Raw genomic sequence first — 18,922 nt, 5'->3', positions numbered from 1 at the left:
CACTGGGAAGAAGTGTTTGCTTTCATCGAAAGATATTTGCTTTTATAGAATGTCTAAGTCAATTCATGACACACAATGGAGAAATACAACCTTGAAGTACTTAGCTTGAGCAGACAATCCTACGCCAAAACAAGATGGGATGAGCGTATGCCTAGCCGAGCTGTATTTTCTCCAGAAGTATATGAACTATGACAGAAACATTACGGGGTGATGAATAATTAGAATCTTCTTTAACTAGAACTTGTGAAGAGGCGATCAAATCCAAGAATAACAATTTTAAGGATTTCAATGTCTCACCAGCCGATTGCTAATGCCACGTCAAGGCACAATAGTGTTTTGAAACCACACTTGACTCGCTTCGGGCTTTGGAAGCCGCGGTCCAACTGCATGGGGAAACTATATACTACCCCAGGAATTGTGTATATCGTTAATTGATGAAAGAACACGCTCATGCTGGCATTGTAATCAGTATCACAGCCATCTTCTGTGATATTTTGCAAACTCAACAGAACTGGACTCGGCTTCTGGGTGGTCGGTCCATAAGAGAAAGATAGAGAGACAGGCTAAGGACGACTCATGTCCCGCAACACGAATAACATGACTTGTGACACGGCATTCGAATCATAACCGGATCAGTATTCGAGGAGTAACTTGTATCACCTCCCAATAAATTCGTTATCTGACCACGAGGTCTGGTAATGATGTTCCAAGTATGAGGTTGCGGTATCCTTGCACTCAGTGAGTGGACCAGAGCTCAGCTTTGTTTCCGTAGCCTATGATGCGTCTACCATATACCACATAGACATTGTAGAGTTTCAATATCCACCCGTTCCGCCGTTAAGAATCGGCTCGCATCCTTAAATCGCATCGCATGCGAAGCTTACTTCTAAATTCCCTATAAATAAACTGTAGAGCCGAAGCGAGACCGGGGGCTGCAAGTCAGTCAGTCAGTCGACCTTGACCGCGAGTCGTCTCTCACAGCTCGACCTCTGACTCGAGAAGCGCTCCAACACTCACGATTGCCAACACACCAGATCAGGGAGTCGACGACACAAAGATTCCGAATGAAATGAGGCTTTGCGACCCGAGTACACCTGCGTCATGGGAAACCTGGGCGACCTGTCGCCAGAAGGGAGCGTAGCTGTCCGTCTCTCGCTCCCCTTCCTACCTTCAACTCTCCCAACCCTCCTCAGACTTTGAATATTACTGACAATATGGGATCCGCAGATAGGTATTCTCGTCGGTCTGCTTTCGACCAGCATCCAAAGTCTCGGGCTCACGCTGCAGCGAAAGTCTCACCTCCTAGAAGACGAGAAGCGCCCCTACGATGCCCGACGCCCTCCCTACCGCCGGCGGCGATGGCAGCTGGGCATGGCCATGTTCATCCTATCGAACCTGGTCGGGAGCACTATCCAGATAACGACGCTACCACTACCCGTCCTATCTACACTGCAAGCGTCTGGCCTAGTGTTCAACTCGATTTGCGCAACGTTGATTCTGGGAGAGCCGTTCACGAGATGGTCTTTGGGAGGAACACTGCTGGTGAGCAGCGGCGCGGTGCTGATTGCCATCTTTGGGGCTATACCGGAGCCGGCACATAGTCTGGATCAACTGCTACAATTGCTGGGTAGGAGGACATTTGTGCTGTGGATGGTATTCCAGCTCATACTGGTACTTGGAATTATTGGCACGGCTGCATTCTTGTCTAGAATCCCAAGCATATCCTCTTCACCACGAATGCGGCTCCTGCTTGGTCTGGCATACGGTTCCATCAGTGGAATACTATCTGCACATTCTTTGCTCGTGGCGAAGTCAGCAGTAGAGCTGCTTGTACGTACAATCATCGACCGCGTCAATCAGTTCAACAGATGGCAGTCCTGGGCCATCCTCCTGGGCCTAGTTACCCTTGCCCTCACTCAGCTCTACTATCTGCACCGTGGGCTGAAGCTAGTCTCCACCAGCGTGTTATACCCGCTCGTCTTCTGCATTTACAACATCATCGCCATCCTGGACGGACTTATCTACTTTGAGCAAACAGACCGTCTCTCAGCCCCACAAGCTTGCCTCATCGCTCTAGGAACCGTAATTCTGCTCTCGGGAGTCCTAGCCCTCTCCTGGCGCCTCTCAGACGAACAAACTCCTTCACCAGTGGCACAGAGCGCTCTCGCGCCCGGCCTCGGTTTCGTAGAAGATACGGACAACGACGAGTCGGCCGACTTCCTCATCGCCGACGAAGAAGCTGCCGTCGGTGCAGAGAACCAAGCCCTGCTTCGCAACGAGCCTTCAACTCCTACCAGAAAATTCGATGCAGTCCTAGGTGCCTCCAGACAGGCCCGCAAGACGGTACGACTTACGGAAGCAGATGAGATATGGGGCGAGCTGGAACACGATACCGCGAAGGGGACGCCCTCCCCAGGGAGACCACCGAGACGAGCATCTACGAATCTGCCGGCTTCGGCGTCCCCGACAGGGCTAGCAGAGGAACCGGACGAGAACACCTCGCTTTTACGAGTGAATACATTCCAGCGGAGGAGGAGGCGGCGTTCGACTGGATTCCCGGGATTCACGGCTAGACCATCACCACGCGGAAGTGGAAGGCGGCAGAGATCCCAGGATGCTACTGGCGGATTCTGGGCCATGCATTGGTGGAAACGAGGGGATGGGAGTAGGAAGCCGTCCTCTAGCCCTAGCGGTGGAGATGGGGGCGCTGGGCCTTCGGAGTCGGTGATATTGTAACAACATCACATTCACACTGAAGAAGGGGCGAGGAGAAAAATACGAATTGGTATCCGGCCGCTGCTAGGCAGGCACAAGGCTTCACAAAACTGAACGGAGTCCGGGCGTTATCTTTTGGGGAACTGGGGCTAGGGTCTAAGACATGGATAGGGCGTTTTTCATTCAAAGACGAGGGTCGTTTTTCATATGTACGATGCACGACGGCTATCTAGGATATCAGGGGCAGGGCAGGGCGTTTAGAAGGAGGACAGACAAAGCTATGAAGCAAGTTTATTTTAAGGGCTCGGCTATGGAATCGGGTATTGTACACGGGCAGAGAGAGGGAGTTGGAATCGCGTTTTTACAGAGAGCGCAGAAGACAGGGAACGGACGGAGAGGATCGATTGCCAGAAATAATCATCAGAGCAATGACTAGATGGTCATGTCTGCCTCCGTATTGTCTTCTTCGCTCATACAATATAAATCTTTTTTTGACTAGCTAGGTAGGTAGGCAGGTATATATATATATATATGTATCTATATTGGTCCACATTTTCCTCTCTCCTCTCCTCTTCACTTTTCCTTTATTGTTTTCCGTCACGACTAGAAAAAAAGACCTTTCCCCTCTCCCTCTCCCTTCCCTTTTTCGCTCTCTGCACAGCCAAACCATCCCAGTCAACGAGCGAAAGAACTGCGGAAAAACTGCGCGAAAACCGCGAAGAAGTCACGAGAGTGGAAAAAAAAAAAAAAAAAAAAAAAAAAAAAAAAAGAAAAAGAAAAGGATACGCAAAAAAAGGACACGCAAAAAGGCCGATTCAAAAGCCAACGGAGGTTCAAAAGCAAGAAAGGATACGTACGGTATATGAGCTCAAGACTTGAACATACATACATACATACATACATACATACATACATACATACATACATACCTTACTGTATTTTTTTTTTTTTTTTTTGCACTTACATACATATACTCACTTACTAACTTGCATACGGTAGGTATACTTACTTACTTACGTACTTAACTAACCCTCAGACCAAAAAATTTCCACGGATTCCGAGTCTTCAAGCTTCCACTCCAACGTGCATCCTTGGAAGAGCATCCACATTCATCGATTCGTCCATTTCCATTTCCATTTCCATTTCCATTTCCATTTCATTTTCATTTCCATTTCCATTGCTTAAAATCAAAAGAAAAGAGGGAGAGGGAGAGAGAGAGAGAAAGAGAGAGAGAGAAAGGGTCTCATCCCCCCTTCCAACTCCATCCAACTCCATCCAACATCCAACTTCCAACCTCCCAAATCTCCCAAACATCCCTTCTAAAATGATCCTATTCATCCATCCACCCACCCATCCATCCCACCCCATCCGGACTCTACATACATACCAAACAGGATAAGAAAAAGGAGGAACGCAGTGCTTCCTTCGAGAGTAGCGATCCGAACCCACCTACCTACCTACCTACCTACCTTCTCCAGAGAAGAAGACTCGTGATTCAAGTAGGACAGAGAGAGTCAAGTCACATTAGGCAAGAGGCAAACAAACCAATGGCATAGAACGTTTGTTTCAAGCAGGTCGATCAATTCCATCCGCCGCGGTAGGCCTCACCATATCAGGGCCACAGAATAATACTGTACACACAGAGACAGAGAGACGGAGACAAATAGGTAGTTGAGCGACAGAGACATAGACAGTGGCACAGACAGAGAGATAAGAGAGGATCGTGTAACCTTCCGGCCCCCTAAAACCCAGCGCGAGAAAAAAGATAATCAGCCCAAGGAAATTAAAGATTCGCAACCCTCAATTGAAGCAAGCCTGGAAGCGAAATATCTTCCCAAAAACGTTTCTTGAAGAATCCTGCCCGACCCGATCCGACCCGGCCGTTCACCCCATCCCGTCCATCAACATGCGTTCATCGTCTGTCATCAGCCCTTGTATCCGATCAAAAACCCCTCCCCCCTACGAGAGAAGATGAAGGAATATTAATTGATTATTCCACGAGTGTACCGTTTTCGATTTTCAAATGAGCCAGTCGAAGAGGAAGAGGAAACCCCAGGAAGAAGAGAAGAAGAAGAAGAAGAAGAAGAAGAAGAAGAAGAAGAAGAAATCGACACCGTAACACCAATGTGACAAGGATGAAAGTGTTCAGGTCTCGCAGGACACGAACGTTGTGATGCGTTGTATTATGTGTCGGGTATCAGGTTTAAAGACGACCCCTCCGTGTACTGGGATGTAAGCTTGACTTTATGCTTGATGCGAGTGTTGCTGGGGAATTCCTCCTTGAGGAGGCATCGGGTAGCTGCCTCTTTGCTGCTGGGCGACGTAATTTTGGTAGGCCATAGCTTGTTGTTGCTCGATACTCTGCGGCATGTAGCCCGGGTGCATGTTTTGTGCCTGCTGTGGCATTCCGGCGCGTCCTTGAGGCGGGAGATGTTGCGGGGCCGACTCCTCTGGCGACTCGACGGTGTTTTGGTCGTCGACTCCATTCTCTCCATTGCCAGCGGGTTCGGGGGCGTTCAAGCAGGCCTGGTAGGTGTGAGTTAGTAAGTGCTTTGAGTATCGAATGGCCGCGCGCAACGTACTTGTATCAAGTTCTTTCCTTCCGCCTTGGTAACCAGAGGTTGGAGCTTCGGGGTTGTGAATGTGTAAACCAGGCCGGTTTCCGATACGACGAGGAGAAGGACTTGAGTACCCGTGAGGACGGACAACTCGTATGCCTAATAGTTAAATAAATGAATCAGTAACTTTCCGGCGCGAGAGCGATCGCAACTGGCGCGACGCGCGAATTGATGCGGTTGTTGACTGACCTTTTTCATGATGCCGGCTTTGCGCTTCGAGAAGGTGATGTGACGACGCGACTTATCCGTGATGAACTTGATCTCGATCTTCCTGCGCTCGCGCCCGGGCTTGTCATCATCGTCATCATCGTCGTCGGCTGCGGCGGCGCGTTGACGCTTGACGCCGCGACCCTCGTTGCTATTCCCGACGGCGTGGTCGTCGAGGGCGGATGGCGAGCCCTGATCGTGTTGGTCGGTGATATCGGCCATAGTTGATATATCTTTTATTTTTTTTTTGGGTATGACGAGTTTGACTCTTTTGAGTTGCGTGCCGGTGACCTTACTGGATATGGGGGTACCTTTGCTTGTCGCAGAAACCTGGTCGCGAAGAGCTGGATTGAGGTTGGCGTGAAAGGGCAGATCCGAGTCAATCAGCTACGACGTGAGGGACGAGAAGAGACTGAGCTCAGCCTTAGCTCAGCTCAGCTTAGCTAAGCTGAATGGGGGAAGGAAAATACTGGAGAAGGCGTTTTCCGACGAGGGGAGGGGGAAAGCTGAAGAGCAAAGAAGTGGGAATTAGCGATTGACTGATAGGTACCGGTAGATAGACAGATAGATTAATTGATTGATTGAGTGATTGACATTGAGGGCTGTGCGGCGGGTATGGGGATGGAGCGGGACGACAGAAAAAGAATAGATTGGGGGGGGGGGGGGGGGGGGGGGGGGGGGGGGGGGGGAGGGGAGCACAGAGCAGGCGGATACCAGAAGGTGGCTCGGAAATAAAAGGTGGAGGCTGGGGCGGGCTGGATGGACCCGAGGGCAGACTGGAGGGGTCAATTGCCCCGACTACCCCGATTGCCCAGAATGCCCCCCCCACCCAAAGATTGCCAGCGTGACCAAGGAAAAGGGCAGCAAGTGCTGGCATGCAGACAGACGAGCAAGCCAGGGCATGCCTACGAGGCGTATCCAGCAGACATCAAACATCGGACGAAGCCCGTGTTACATCCGCAGAGGAACCAAGTGTGAGGGGAGAAAAAGGGGGTTCCATTCATTCCAGCCCTGACCGCCAAGAGAAATCGAGAATGATACCTCGAGACGATACTACTCGCCTCATCCCAAAGGAGTCAAGTCAATCGACCTCGACGTGTCGGCAGGAGGATGGATGGATGGATGGATGGATGGATGGATGGATGGATTGGGGACGAAGAAGATGCGCGAAGGGAATGCAATGCAATGCAATCCAATCCAATGCAATGCAATCCAGTCCAGTCCGAGAAGCCACCAACACTTGAAGAAGGAAGGGCAGAGCAGGGCAGGGCAGGGCAGGGCAGGGCAGAGCAGAACAGAGCAGAGCAGAGTAGAGCAGAGCACACCACACCACACCACACCGGCACGTACCTGCAGCAGGAGGTTCAAAAAAGATTGAAGCCGATATAGTTCTCGCTTCTGTACTTGTGGTTTGTTTGGTTTGTCGTAATTCGGCTCGATTCGGTATCGCGAGGTGGCAGGGATTCCGGTCGACAAACGTGTTTCTGCGAATCTCTTTGGGACAAGTGGTTTTTGGAAATGAGCAAAATGTGGCCGTGGTCTTAACTTAAAGAAGACCAGACGCGCTAGATGAGGTAAGCGCGGTGGGCCTGATCCGGGCGGTGAGGAGACGAGAGAGAGCACGTGCTCTGATATGCATCACCGGGGGGAGGGGAAAGGGCGGAGGAGGAGACGGCCGTTTTAGGAAGGAGTTTTGGGGACTGAATGTGTAGGTACTACGTAGGTAGGTACCTTAGGTATTCAAACGCGAGCGAAGGTGAATTCGCTTCCAGAAGGCCGAAGGCAAAGTGAGTTTATTGAGAGCCAAATGTGATATGTCCTCTTGTTTTGAAATCGAGTCTGGTACGTGAAGTGATTTGAGCCTGACCTATCGCGAGATCGTCATGAGGTCAGTCAGTACAGATAGGTACGTACAGTAGTACCGGTAGTAGTAGGTAGTAGTAGTAAATTCGACGGGTCTGCCTGGCTAAAGCTAACCTAACCCAGCCTTACTTACCACCCGGCCCTCCCCCACTCTCTTTGTTCGACCACATCCAGTCAGTCCTTGATCATCCTTCGCCACACACATCGCACCATCGAGAACGCCTCACCAATCCAGTCCAATCCAATCCGATCAATCCAATCCAATCCAATCCAATCCAATCAATCCAATCAATCCAATCCAATCCAACCCAACCCAACCCACAAGCGACCCTTTTCGCTTCCGTCAAAGCCCAGCCCAGCCCAGCCCAGCCTAGCCTAGCCCGGCCAAGTACCACTACTCCGTACGTAATCCAGACCATCGATCCTTCGCCTTAACAGCCTCACACACCAGAGCTTATCTCACACCTTAATTCTTATTCTCCCCCTCGTCTCTTCTTCTTCTTCCCCGTCATTCCGTAATCGGTGATTCAATCACCCCCGCCCCGGATTCCGGCCGCATAAGGACAAGTACGTACGTACCGGTAGTACTACTACTACTGTAAGTACTGTACTACGCACGTACCTAGCTAGTACATACCTAGAGCAATTTCGAAAAGTCCGTCGAGGGGCTGGCTCCCCTACTAGGAGGAAGTATTTATCCGGTCTTTGTGCCAAGACTCTAGCCGAGTTTATCAGACCCCGAGGCCCGATTCACTCACTCACTCACTCGCCTAGACCGACGGTTCTCAGGCTGGCTGTATGTATGGATGTATGTACGGTATGTATGGATGTATGCGTGGGGGTGTGTCCCATATGTCTCGTCAAAGTAATCCTACTACTACCTATCTACCGGCCTCTTGAGTAAGCATGTTCGAGAAAAGGGGTTGGCTTCAATTCGAGGTAGCAGGGAAGGGATCCACGCTGTCCAATAACAGCCCTATCCAGCTCGGGTACGTGGAGAGAGTGGCTCACAAGACTCAGCAGTAGCAAGAGAAGGAGGCAGGTAGTTTGAGCTTTGTTCAATTATTGTTCTGCGTACAACCATGGATGCCATATCTACATAGATCTCACACTTGCCCGTCACCATCAGGCGCACCACCAGACCACCCTGCCACCCACTCCCTCAAAATATTCATCTCGATCTATCCTCAATCCGCAAACCGCAGCAGCCAGCCGCCCCCCGCCCCCCACCCCCCGGCTCCCAGAAAGCCCCATGAAGCGGCTGAGGAGAAATGCAAAGAGCTTCCGAACCCCGTCTTACCGGCCCTGCTAACACCACCGAACGCCTATGCAGCAGAAAACCAAGATCGCGAAAGGAGAAGGAAAAAGAGAAAGACGAAAAAACCCCAGGTCGTAGATCGCTCATGTAGTAGATCCCAAGTTCGTGGGTCGGGAAAATCTCCTTTTTATCAAGAGAAGAGAGGTAGAAAACGGGGTGTTGTTGTTGTTGTTGTTGTTGTTGTTGTATGTACAAGCCCAGCCCCAGCCGGGGCGAACTCAAGCGTTTTGATGCCAGAGGCAAAGGAGAGATTCTTGAGATGTCTGGGGAGTTCATTAAAAAGGATTCAAGCTCTTCTGACTGTTTTCTCGATGGAATTCATGAGAGTTGCTGGACTCGACGCGATTCAGGAGAGCCGCCGACGTGAAGTCGTTGCTTCGCTCGTAACTTGGCCGTACCCGATCCATCGACGCTCGTATCCTATCGTAGGAAGGTCTGCCCCGGTCCACTGATGGGCGGATAGTAGACTGCTCTACCGATTGTCGATGTCGCGTGAAGTCTGTGCCGTCACTACCATTTTGGCTTCGAGGATTGTGCGTGGCAACTGATGGGGGGTAAATTGGCCGTTGGTCTTCGTCAATGCTCGGACTCTGGGTATGCTTACTCGGCTTCACGATTTCGTACGAGGTGGAAGAGGATCCATTCGAGATTTCGTCTACGGAAGGCTTTAGGGCGGAGGGTACCTCAAGATGATCGAATTTTCCTTGGCGGACTTGTTCGCGGACGATGTCCACGTCGTACGGGAAGTATATCTTCTGAATGGCCTTGATGGAGAATCTGGGTGCCAGACAGAGGACTGTCGAAAGACATGTGACTGCCCAAAAGGTCGGCTGTGAGAAAGTCTCTGCGGCGGCCTTGTAGAAGAAGCCCGATGACGAAAAGGCGGAATAAACACCTGTCCAGAACCAAACCAGCAAATTACTGACAGAGACCAGGAGTAACATGAGCCAATCCCAACGATAAGAGTTGAGCAGGATGTAGGTGTTGATGACCATGATGGCAGCCGGGGCGATGTAGACACCGAAACGTACTCGGTCGTCAATGTTCCGACCATTGGTGGTGACAAAATTTCCGGGTGCGAAGGCCAAGTAAGCCATGTAGTACAAGACCACAGATTGGTATATCCCATCGATCATGTAGAACCTGTGTTGTGGTTAGCGTGGTAGATTCGCAGTAATGAGGAAAGATCATACCAGAACTTCGTCTGTGTCCATTCAAGTCGCTCGATACCACGGCGATACAGCTGTGGCACGGCGAGACAGACCTTGTCACTAACATCCTGATCAAGGACACCCATAAAGACGACTGGCAGTGATGTAAAGGCCAAATTGAAGAGCAGAATGTATGTGTAGTCGTACAGGTAGGTTTGGTCGAAGCTGCAGTAGATCTGGTACCAGAAGATGGTGAACGTCCAGACAATGTTCTTATAGAAGAAATTGGCAATCGTTTCTGCGAGTCTCCGGTATGACCATCGTCCGTGTACGAGCACAAGTCTTTGCAAGAAGCGAAATTGGCCAATGGCATAATCGGCAGACATGACAGCTTGTCGCCCTTCCTCTCCCGCAATACCAACCCCAACATCGGCCTCTTGAATCATGGCCACATCATTTGCCCCGTCACCAATGGACAGAGTCATGACATCCAAGCCATTCTTTACCATCTGCACCACAGCTGCTTTCTGCGCGGGGCTGACACGACAGCAGAGAACGGACTTGCATTGCTTGCAAAGAAGTAGGAACTTCTGACGGATTTTAGGCTCTAGAACCAATTTGAGAGCATCACCATCAATGATAATGGCATGGGTTGGTGCCGGTGGTTCGTGACTCTTTCGGGCAGCTTTCAGCTCAGAGTCGCTACCTGTCATATTGAAGGTGGCCAAGTGCTTGTCAAGCGCAGCTTCGGCGCTTCCAAGAGTATCGTCGTCAATTTTCAATAAAATGAGTTCCATGTCATTATTTAATAAGTTGCAGGAGAAGCCGATGTTGATGGCCGTCTCGACCTTGTCTCCGGTCAAGACCCAAAGTTTGATACCTGCCTCAGCAAGGATAGCAATTGTATCAGGAACGCCTTCTTGAAGACGATCTTCGATAGCAGTGCCACCCAAAAGTGTCAGTTCGCGCTCGATCCGATCAGAAACCTCTTCCAGCTTGTCTTCTCGGTCCGTAATCGCTGCGGAGGCCATTTCGTGCTCTTTGTTCCATGTTTGATATTCCTCTTCCCCGAGTTCTCTCTGAGCGATGCAGAGTGTTCGGAGACCTTCCCGTGCAAACATTTCGAGGTGCTCCGCGGTCGTTCTACGAAGCTCTGATTGCTCTCCTGGCTTGAGGCGTGAGTATATCATACTATCAGCGCCCTTGCAATACAGAATGATTCTGTTGTCGGGCATTCTGATAATAGCGCTCATGCGCTTACGGGTCGAATTGAACTCCAGAGTGTTGAGAACTTTGAAGGATTTGTCCTCTCCCTGAATGTTCAAGCGGATCCCGTCAGTCGAGTTGCCCAAAACAGTGTAGCCAACATCTCTAGCAGTAGCAACTAGGGCGGCCTCATCAGGAGATTGGGCCTTGAACTCGATTTTTGGTGGATCCCCAGGGCTCATCTCGGCAATAACTGTATGGCATAGAGCCAGAGCTAGCATGAACTGCTCGTTGGCGTTCTGCTGCTCAGGACCTGAGTGACCGGCCATATCGGTGATGAAATCGGGAGCCACAAAGGTCAAGTCACTGTCGTGAAGATATGGATTGTTGTGGAGCTTCCTAATATCCGCAATCATCTTCACTCGGGCCTGCGCAATTTCCTCTCGTGCTCTTGCTCCCTCCTTCTCAACATCGATACCTTGTCGCTTCTGCATACCGGCCTGAGCTTCGGTGTAGGCTTCGCCGTACGGAACTCCGTTGATCGTAGCCTTCTTGAACTCCATGACATTCTGAGTAAGTGTCCCAGTCTTGTCGGAGAAGATGTATTCAATTTGACCAAGATCATCCGAAATGTTCCAAGACTTGGGGGTACACGGGTAGTCGAGCTTCTCATAGTACATTTCGGAGTCGCTGTAGATAAAGAAAGCCTGGCATGTCTTGATAACTTCAAGAGAGATGTACAAGGAAATGGGCACCAAATTCTGGAACAAAATGATAGCTGCCCAGAAAGTGATGAAACCATCCAGTGCCGGTTTTCCATCAGCGATCGAGCCGAATTCGAAGTAAACGATAGAGGTGCCCGACTTGCCCCAGTAGACGCCCATGTAGATCCCGGAGGCGAGGCACATGAAAACCAGGATGATGAAATTGTAGATGACATTCCAGTTCAGCTCTCGGGAAATTCGAGAACGTTTGCTAGGTGTGATTCCAGAGTTGATCATGATCTTGGTATCGAATCCAGTAAAGATCACAACACCTAGAACCCATTCAGTGTTCCGCAGGTTACACCCTCTCAGAAGCATGTTGTTGATAGAAACTGGCTCTGCCATTTCCTCCCCTGGAGAATCCGGATCCTTGGAGTCTCTTTGTGTCCAGCGTGTAACAGCACTGTATTGGTAGAGATTTGCTTGAGGCGGTTCGCTGTCAATGAAAAACTCCGTCTTTTCACAATCACGGGCATGCTTAATTTTCCTACCACTTCGAAGCGCGTGTCGTACTTTCAGATTCGTTTCTCCATCCAGATTCTTGGTTTCGACATAACAAGCCCCATCAGGATCGGAAGTCGAAAGAATCACAATATCTGCAGGGATTTGATCATCATTGTAAAGTCCGACAAAATCCCCTACTTTGACATTCTTCCAGTAGTCAAGGTGGAATCGGGCCTTGCCAGAAGCTTGACGAGCTGGATTTATCAGATTTCCGAAGTTCTTCTTGATAGGAGAGTGGTTTGCGTCCTGGAAAGAGAATGCTGAGCCTGGGCGCTCCAAAGGATCAGGAACTGTCAGATTGTTCTCTCTAGGTAGAGGGGATGGCACAGGGGTCATTTGTATGTCTTCTCTAGCTGAGGCATAGGACTCTCTGTGAGAGGTTGTGGACATCGCAGAATGTCGCCTTGTATCAATCGATGCTCGCGACTCATCCATAGCCCGTGAGGCATATTCATTGCCAGGAGTCGGCTTGCCCTTCTTCAATTTGCGCCACAGAGAGAGCATCGCTCGAGATGTTGCTTTCTTGATTCGCCTCCAGAGGGATATGTCACCGTCGTTGACGTTTACATTGTTCCAGCCAATCAGTCGATGTACCGGAGAATTGTTCAGTTCGTTGTCTAGAATCGTCCGCCGGTAATCTTCCACTGAGTCTTTCACAGCCGTGATAGCCACGATAACAATTAAGGGTACGGCGTTCAGTATCGGGTTCGACGCTCCGAAAATACTAAAGAACTGTATATTTGTCAGCACTGATCTTCTAGAACTTGATTGGCGTGCCTACAGCTAGAATAATCAAGAACAGGAAGTAAACGTTGGCGATATTTTGAAACTGGAAGTACAGATTCTTTGGGATGAAACTGATTGCCGTGTACTTCGCCGTCCTGATCTTGTTCCTGCGAAATTGCTGGGCAGGATGCCCGTCTTCATCTACTGCTTCCGGAGGTAGTGGGAGGTTGAAGTATACTTTTCTCGGCCCTTGGCCCTCCTGGTCGTCGACGACCTCCTCTTCCGGACCCTCATCAGTCGATTCTGGCCGACCCTGAACACCCCCTAGAGAATCTCCTCCAGTGGAGAACCTCTTCTTCTCACTGCTCATTGAACCTTTATGTCCTAAGCGCCCCATGATCGAACTGCGTTTGTTCTTCCCTTTGTTTCCCGCGTGTCTCTGAGTCGCCCAGCGCAATCGTTTCGTGGACACAGGCTCTATGGGCGCGCCTTCATCATCATCTTCAGGAGCCGGCGGCTCAGGCTCTTTGTACGAGATAGCCATGGCGGTAGGTTAGCAGCTGGAAATTTGCAGAGGCCCCCTCGGGGCAAGCTGGATCCAAATATCGCTCTGAAAGCAGCCCTCAGTGCGTTGATCCGCCCAGCAAATTTAGAGTATGTTCGAGCATGTATTCGCAGAGTCTGGTCGATGAATGAGTATTGACGATCGGAGAGCAGATATCGGTTCGTGTTCACAGAGCACACAAAGGTTTGTACAAGCCAGAGTCGAGTCTAGTTTCGAGGAGACGGTCGTTCATCAGGGGACACCGGATGGGACGGATCGCGTAGGTAACCAAAGCGTTTCTCTCTCGAAAGGGGTGGGAGCGCGGAATCCCTAAAATGCCTTAATTCGTAGAGGAATGGCGGCGGAAAACAAGTGCAATGAGAATTGCGACGTTTATCCCGCGTCGAGGAAGAGGAGGAGGATGAGGAGGCTTTGATCTCAATAGAAGGGGATCATGGTAGTAAAGTGAAGTGTTCTATGAGTAGGTTGAGTATAGAAAGCAAAACTAAGGTAGGGGAGGGTCGGTGCTTTAGTCAGCGCAGGTCCGCGCCACTCTGGGCTTTACGACAAACCCCGTATCAGAGGAAGTCAGTCAACCGGATCATTTTCTGCAATACGTACGGAGTTCCAGTTAATGAAATATGGGGACTCGGCACTCGGGACTAGGGATTCCGCAACTACTAGTAAAAGACAGGAAACCGATAATCTACAGTAAAGGTGAAGAAAAATTCTGCGAAAGTTTGGTGAAAAGGCCCGATGCTACTCCGTTCCTTCGTCTGCAGAGGCACTACGGAAAGGATGTACAGAGTAGATAATGTGCAGAGTAAATAAAGCTGACATTCTGTTCCGAGGTAATACATAGGTATTCCGCTCTGAAGTGGGCAAAAACGTACCAAAGTATGGATCGCTGACGCTGACGCTGACGCTGACACGCCGCCGGAATCACTGATACCAGTCACTGTGAGTGAGATAGAGTTGACATTAGCGTTGGCGTCGGCCTTGATGTCGCCGTGTTGATGTCGCTGTCGCTGTCGTCGGTGAGATTATTTGTTACCACTGGTACCATAGGTGCCGATTTCTGACTGCGCGTTCTATTGCAGCGCGTCAAAGGCCAGCTATCACGTCCGTAGTAACAGCAATAATCCTAGCGGTATTTTTATTGCTGATAATAATAGAGTTGTCCGCATCAGTTTGATGTCCCTATCAGTTTGATGTCCACATCAGGTTGATACACAGCCTAGCAGATGTTTTTTTTAAAAAAATTTGGCTTGGCGGAGAGATGATGCTGCACTTCCCGTATGTTGGGACGACGCAACTTTCTAAGAGGCAGGAGAGTAAAAGAATTCCGGCGACAAATTTCCTCTTCGTATATCAAGTATCTCAGCCACATCCCGTGTAATACGGTACTATACGATACAAACAAGAATTTGCGCAACAAACTCGCAGAAAGGCCACCTTGGCTTAAAGTCCCAAGGACCCTATATGGGCGTACTCCTTATTGATTCGATCTTTACTTTGATCAGATTAAAGGGGGAAAGGGGGAGGATGCTGCGGCATATTCGGGATACTTAAGTAACACGAGCCGGGATAGTGGGATACAGGACGAGCCCTTGGGATAAGTGATAAGCCTCGTTCGTCCGAGAGAGAATCGAGTACGGTATTCCCTGAGAGCAGAGCGCAGAAGTAAACACACCGGGATCCGGATCCGGCATGTCCGATTAGATACTACACTACACTACAACTAGATTCATTGGGGCGGCTGGAAACATTTCAAGTACGAGGTCCGCTGAAGCGATAGAAGAAATCAAAGTACAAGTGTCAGATTTGAATTGTGCAGAAGACAGCACGGACAGCCTATCTCCCAAACGTCCAACCGCCTGACGAACAAGAGATCTGGCCGCCGGGCATGGAACAGATCCAACCTCGTCCTTGAATGAAACATGCCGGCACTGAAGCATGGCAATGAGCTCGCAATAGAATTAATCCACGTGATCAAAAGGTCACGCTTGCACGCGTTCGTGTCTAGAGCTTGGGAAATTGCATCTTGCCCAGCGACGGTGACTGACTGACTGTATACGTCCGAACTGATCGCACGCTATCCACGCATAGGTAGCCATATCCATAGCCATAGCCATAGCGATAGCCATGTCACAAAACAAGTCCATCAGAGACTTCTTCAGATCACAACCGCCTGCGCCTGCGCCAAAAGCGAAGACAGAGGCACAAGCACAGGCACCTCCAACGCCCGCGCCTGCTCCGAGATTCCCAAAAGCCGCACTTCCAGCCAAACTCCCATCTATCAGGCCATCCAAAGTTACACTGCCCAGTGTTCCGGTCCAAATACTCTCGTCGGCGCCAAAATCATCGGATCAGCGAGGTTATACTTCGAGCCTGTCTTCGCCGCCAAGCAGCAGTGATGAGTTCGCGTCGATGTTTCAGAAAGATGTAACATCACTGCCGTCTCTGGCAGCTAACAGCTTTTCCGATCGTGTCATCAACGACTCGGATGATCAAGATTCAGATAGTTCTCTCGAGGATCTTTCTACACTCCTCGCGGCCAGGCGCTCAAGCTCTGCGAGCCGACCCAAGACGTCAGGTGACAGGGCAAAGACACCCCCACGATATCAAACGCGGACCAACAAATTTCCTGTATCGCCATTAACAGTGTTGCCAAAGTACAAGTTCGACCTCAAGGCTCTCATCGCCCACAAGGAAAGCGACGATGCCGCTGAAGCCAGCTCCAAGAGGTTCAAGGCTATGCTGGAGATGAAGAATGACGAAGATGTTGCCATGGATGGGGACGCTAGGGCGAACCACAATGCATTGCTGGAATCATTTGTTGCGGATGGAGAAGAAGGATACGCTGATAAGGTCAATCGAGCCTTGAGAAGGACAGAAGCGACCGTCGCGGATCCACGATGGTACTTCTTCGAAACCCAGGCCGAACTTGGCAAACCCAAGCGTAAACCTTTCCCGGTGGCTTCAATACCTGAAAGCTGGAAGAGTGTACTCATGGATCCTGAGGCAAGACATCAAACCTTTCTATCTGGCTTTGCTGAGGATATGGTGAGTTTGGGACAGCAGTTACCAGACGAGTTGTTCCTCTGGATGCTGGACGAGGTGACCATCGAGTCCAATGCTCCGCTTCGGACCTCATATTTGAACCTCTTCAGGCAATGTACTGAACAATCACAAAGGCTACTTACACCTGATGCGATACAAAGGATTTTCCGTCGGTTAGGAGGGACTGCTAGAACGACGAGTTTAAAAGAGGCTATCAGACCCGTCCAACGGCTAGCAGATCCCTATCCCAGCCGCGATTGGGCCAAGCTACTTTCAGTCATCAAATTTCTTGGTCAAGCTGCAGAGATACTAAATCAAAGTTCGAGAAAATATGCTATAAGCATGCTTCTCAGGATGAGCCTTGACAAGATGGTCTTTGAGAACACCGACATCCATGACTCAATGCAGCAGTCCATAGCCCGATTATGTTACCATATACCAGACGATATCTGGAACGCATCAGTACGCTCTCCTTCCCCTATATAAACCATCGACTAACAATCATAAGTGTTCCCAAATATGTAAATCGCTCTTCACCACAACCACAGAGCCCTCCCTCCGCCTCCAAGCAATCGACAGCATCTCCTCCACCACACCGCGGACCCACGACCTCCGCCGCCGTCTCGCAACATCCTTCTTCTTCAACTCGCTCTCCTACGCAAAGACGCACTCCCACACCCTCATGTCACTAGACTCGGTCATCGACCGCCTCGCTGACCCAGTCTTCGACACCAAGCCCTCAACCAAGTACCGCGACCTCGCCGCCCTCCTCAATCTCCTCGACATCGCCGTTGACGACGGCAAATCCCTCTCCGTAGATCTGACTAATAAAAAAGTAGAGGAGAAGTACAATAAAGATGTCGAAGAGCTGAGCGCGACGATTAACAGTATCATGAGCGGGATCAACACGGGAGGGGCATCGAATATCTCGCGCATGGAAGCGAAGAGCTTGGCGGATAATGTTAGTAAGAGGATCGCGGTTACATTGCGGACGAAGAGGAAGCCGAAAGAGAATTGGTTTGATGGGAAGAAGGAAGAGGACTTTGAGAGGGAGAAAAAGGGTATGGCTGGTTTCTTGGCGAAGAATAAAGTAGTGCTGAAGGGGAGTGGAGGAGGTGGGGAGAGGAGGAGTGTTCGTGCTAGGAATGGTTAGTGGGGCTACGTAATAAGTGTTGCTGAGAAACCTTGGACCTGCTTATCAAAATTGGAAGATCAGTAATGCCTGATCCAGTCAATACAAGACTGGGTGCAGAGCAAGTAGTATTTGGTATGAGACGGTTTGATGCCAGAACCCACGTGTTACAGACATCCAAACCAGTCGCCATGAACGATTCATTTTATCATACAATTTCGACAACGCCCTGCCCTCGCCCATCGGGCAGTGTGTCTCTGGTTATCTTCGTTGCAATTCCGATAACAGCTGCTCAGTCCAAAAGCCCACCTGCATGCACAACTCCTCTACTCGTAGAACTTCCTGTTCTCGTTGGGTCCGAACAGCTTCGTGCGGATAGCAGGCAGCGCCGTATCCTCCAGCAGCTTCAGCCGCTCGTCAAATGTGTTCGTAATCTCAATCTTTCCGTTTCCGCCGACGATTGAAACGCCTCCAGATCTGTTTCAACAGATCATTAGCATTTCTTTCCACCAGCATCCCGGAGTTCCTCCCAGATTAAACTCATCCGTAATCAATCAAGGGGACATACACATCCTCCGGCAGCCAATTCGACTCATCCAAGCTTGCCTTGACCTCCTTCTTCATCTTCTCCTTGTACTCCTTCTCCGCCTCCTTGATGGCCTTGACCACCGTGTCCTTATCCACCTTGCGCGCCCGCACCGCCAACGTCTCCTCATTTAACGCATAGAAGCCCTCCAGCAGCAAGCCCTTCAAGATGCCCGCATACTTGCCCTTATCCTTCGTCGCCTCGCCGAGCTTCTTCTGCGTCGCGTGAAAGATCTCGTCCAGCAGCTCCTGCCGCGCCGACAGCACCTTGAGGCGCGTCTTGTTGGCCACGGTCGAGCGGGTGATCTGCTGCGACATGGTGGCCGCCTTGAACTTCTTCTCGTAGGTGCTGTCGATGGCTGCCGTCTCGGTGCGGACCAGCTTCGACTTCTCGATGGCGAACTCCTCGTCGGCCTTGATTTCGATCTCGCGGCCCTTCTCCATGGCCTCTTGCTTGATGAAGGCCGTCATCTTCTTGAGCTCTTGGCCGACCTGTACTACCGCTTGCCTATTAGCCTGCTGCTGC

At 50.4% G+C, this 18,922-nt stretch overlaps 5 protein-coding genes across 5 annotated transcripts; 2 read left to right on the top strand and 3 right to left on the bottom strand.

The window, feature by feature from the left end:
* Positions 1-1,101: 1,101 nt before the first annotated feature.
* Positions 1,102-2,736, top strand: L3040_000123 (uncharacterized protein; the record flags this gene model as incomplete). The annotated part of the gene is made up of 2 exons (XM_007295147.1): positions 1,102-1,143; positions 1,228-2,736. 2 exons carry the CDS (start codon positions 1,102-1,104, stop codon positions 2,734-2,736), a joined length of 1,551 nt encoding a protein of 516 aa, XP_007295209.1.
* Positions 2,737-4,959: 2,223 nt separating this feature from the next.
* On the bottom strand, positions 4,960-5,762 carry L3040_000122 (uncharacterized protein; the record flags this gene model as incomplete). Its single annotated transcript, XM_007295146.2, has 3 exons — positions 4,960-5,241; positions 5,298-5,432; positions 5,523-5,762. The coding sequence occupies 3 exons, from the start codon at positions 5,760-5,762 to the stop codon at positions 4,960-4,962; spliced, it is 657 nt and encodes a 218-aa protein (XP_007295208.2).
* A 3,234-nt stretch (positions 5,763-8,996) lies between these two features.
* L3040_000121 (uncharacterized protein) lies at positions 8,997-13,616 on the bottom strand (the record flags this gene model as incomplete). Its single annotated transcript, XM_066155027.1, has 6 exons — positions 8,997-9,265; positions 9,326-9,864; positions 9,915-10,308; positions 10,468-10,617; positions 11,134-13,078; positions 13,128-13,616. The coding sequence occupies 6 exons, from the start codon at positions 13,614-13,616 to the stop codon at positions 8,997-8,999; spliced, it is 3,786 nt and encodes a 1,261-aa protein (XP_066013091.1).
* Positions 13,617-15,761: 2,145 nt separating this feature from the next.
* On the top strand, positions 15,762-17,832 carry L3040_000120 (uncharacterized protein; the record flags this gene model as incomplete). Its single annotated transcript, XM_007295144.1, has 2 exons — positions 15,762-17,141; positions 17,188-17,832. 2 exons carry the CDS (start codon positions 15,762-15,764, stop codon positions 17,830-17,832), a joined length of 2,025 nt encoding a protein of 674 aa, XP_007295206.1.
* Positions 17,833-18,137: 305 nt separating this feature from the next.
* L3040_000119 (uncharacterized protein) lies at positions 18,138-18,867 on the bottom strand (the record flags this gene model as incomplete). Its single annotated transcript, XM_007295143.2, has 2 exons — positions 18,138-18,288; positions 18,380-18,867. The coding sequence occupies 2 exons, from the start codon at positions 18,865-18,867 to the stop codon at positions 18,138-18,140; spliced, it is 639 nt and encodes a 212-aa protein (XP_007295205.2).
* Between the last annotated feature and the right edge of the window lie 55 nt (positions 18,868-18,922).

This window comes from Drepanopeziza brunnea (assembly GCF_022702325.1).
Source record: "Drepanopeziza brunnea f. sp. 'multigermtubi' strain 214-2 chromosome Unknown ctg1, whole genome shotgun sequence".
NCBI classification, from domain to species: domain Eukaryota; kingdom Fungi; phylum Ascomycota; class Leotiomycetes; order Helotiales; family Drepanopezizaceae; genus Drepanopeziza; species Drepanopeziza brunnea.
The sequence above is the reverse complement of the archived record's forward strand: the minus strand, read 5'-3'. Positions and strand labels throughout refer to the sequence as shown.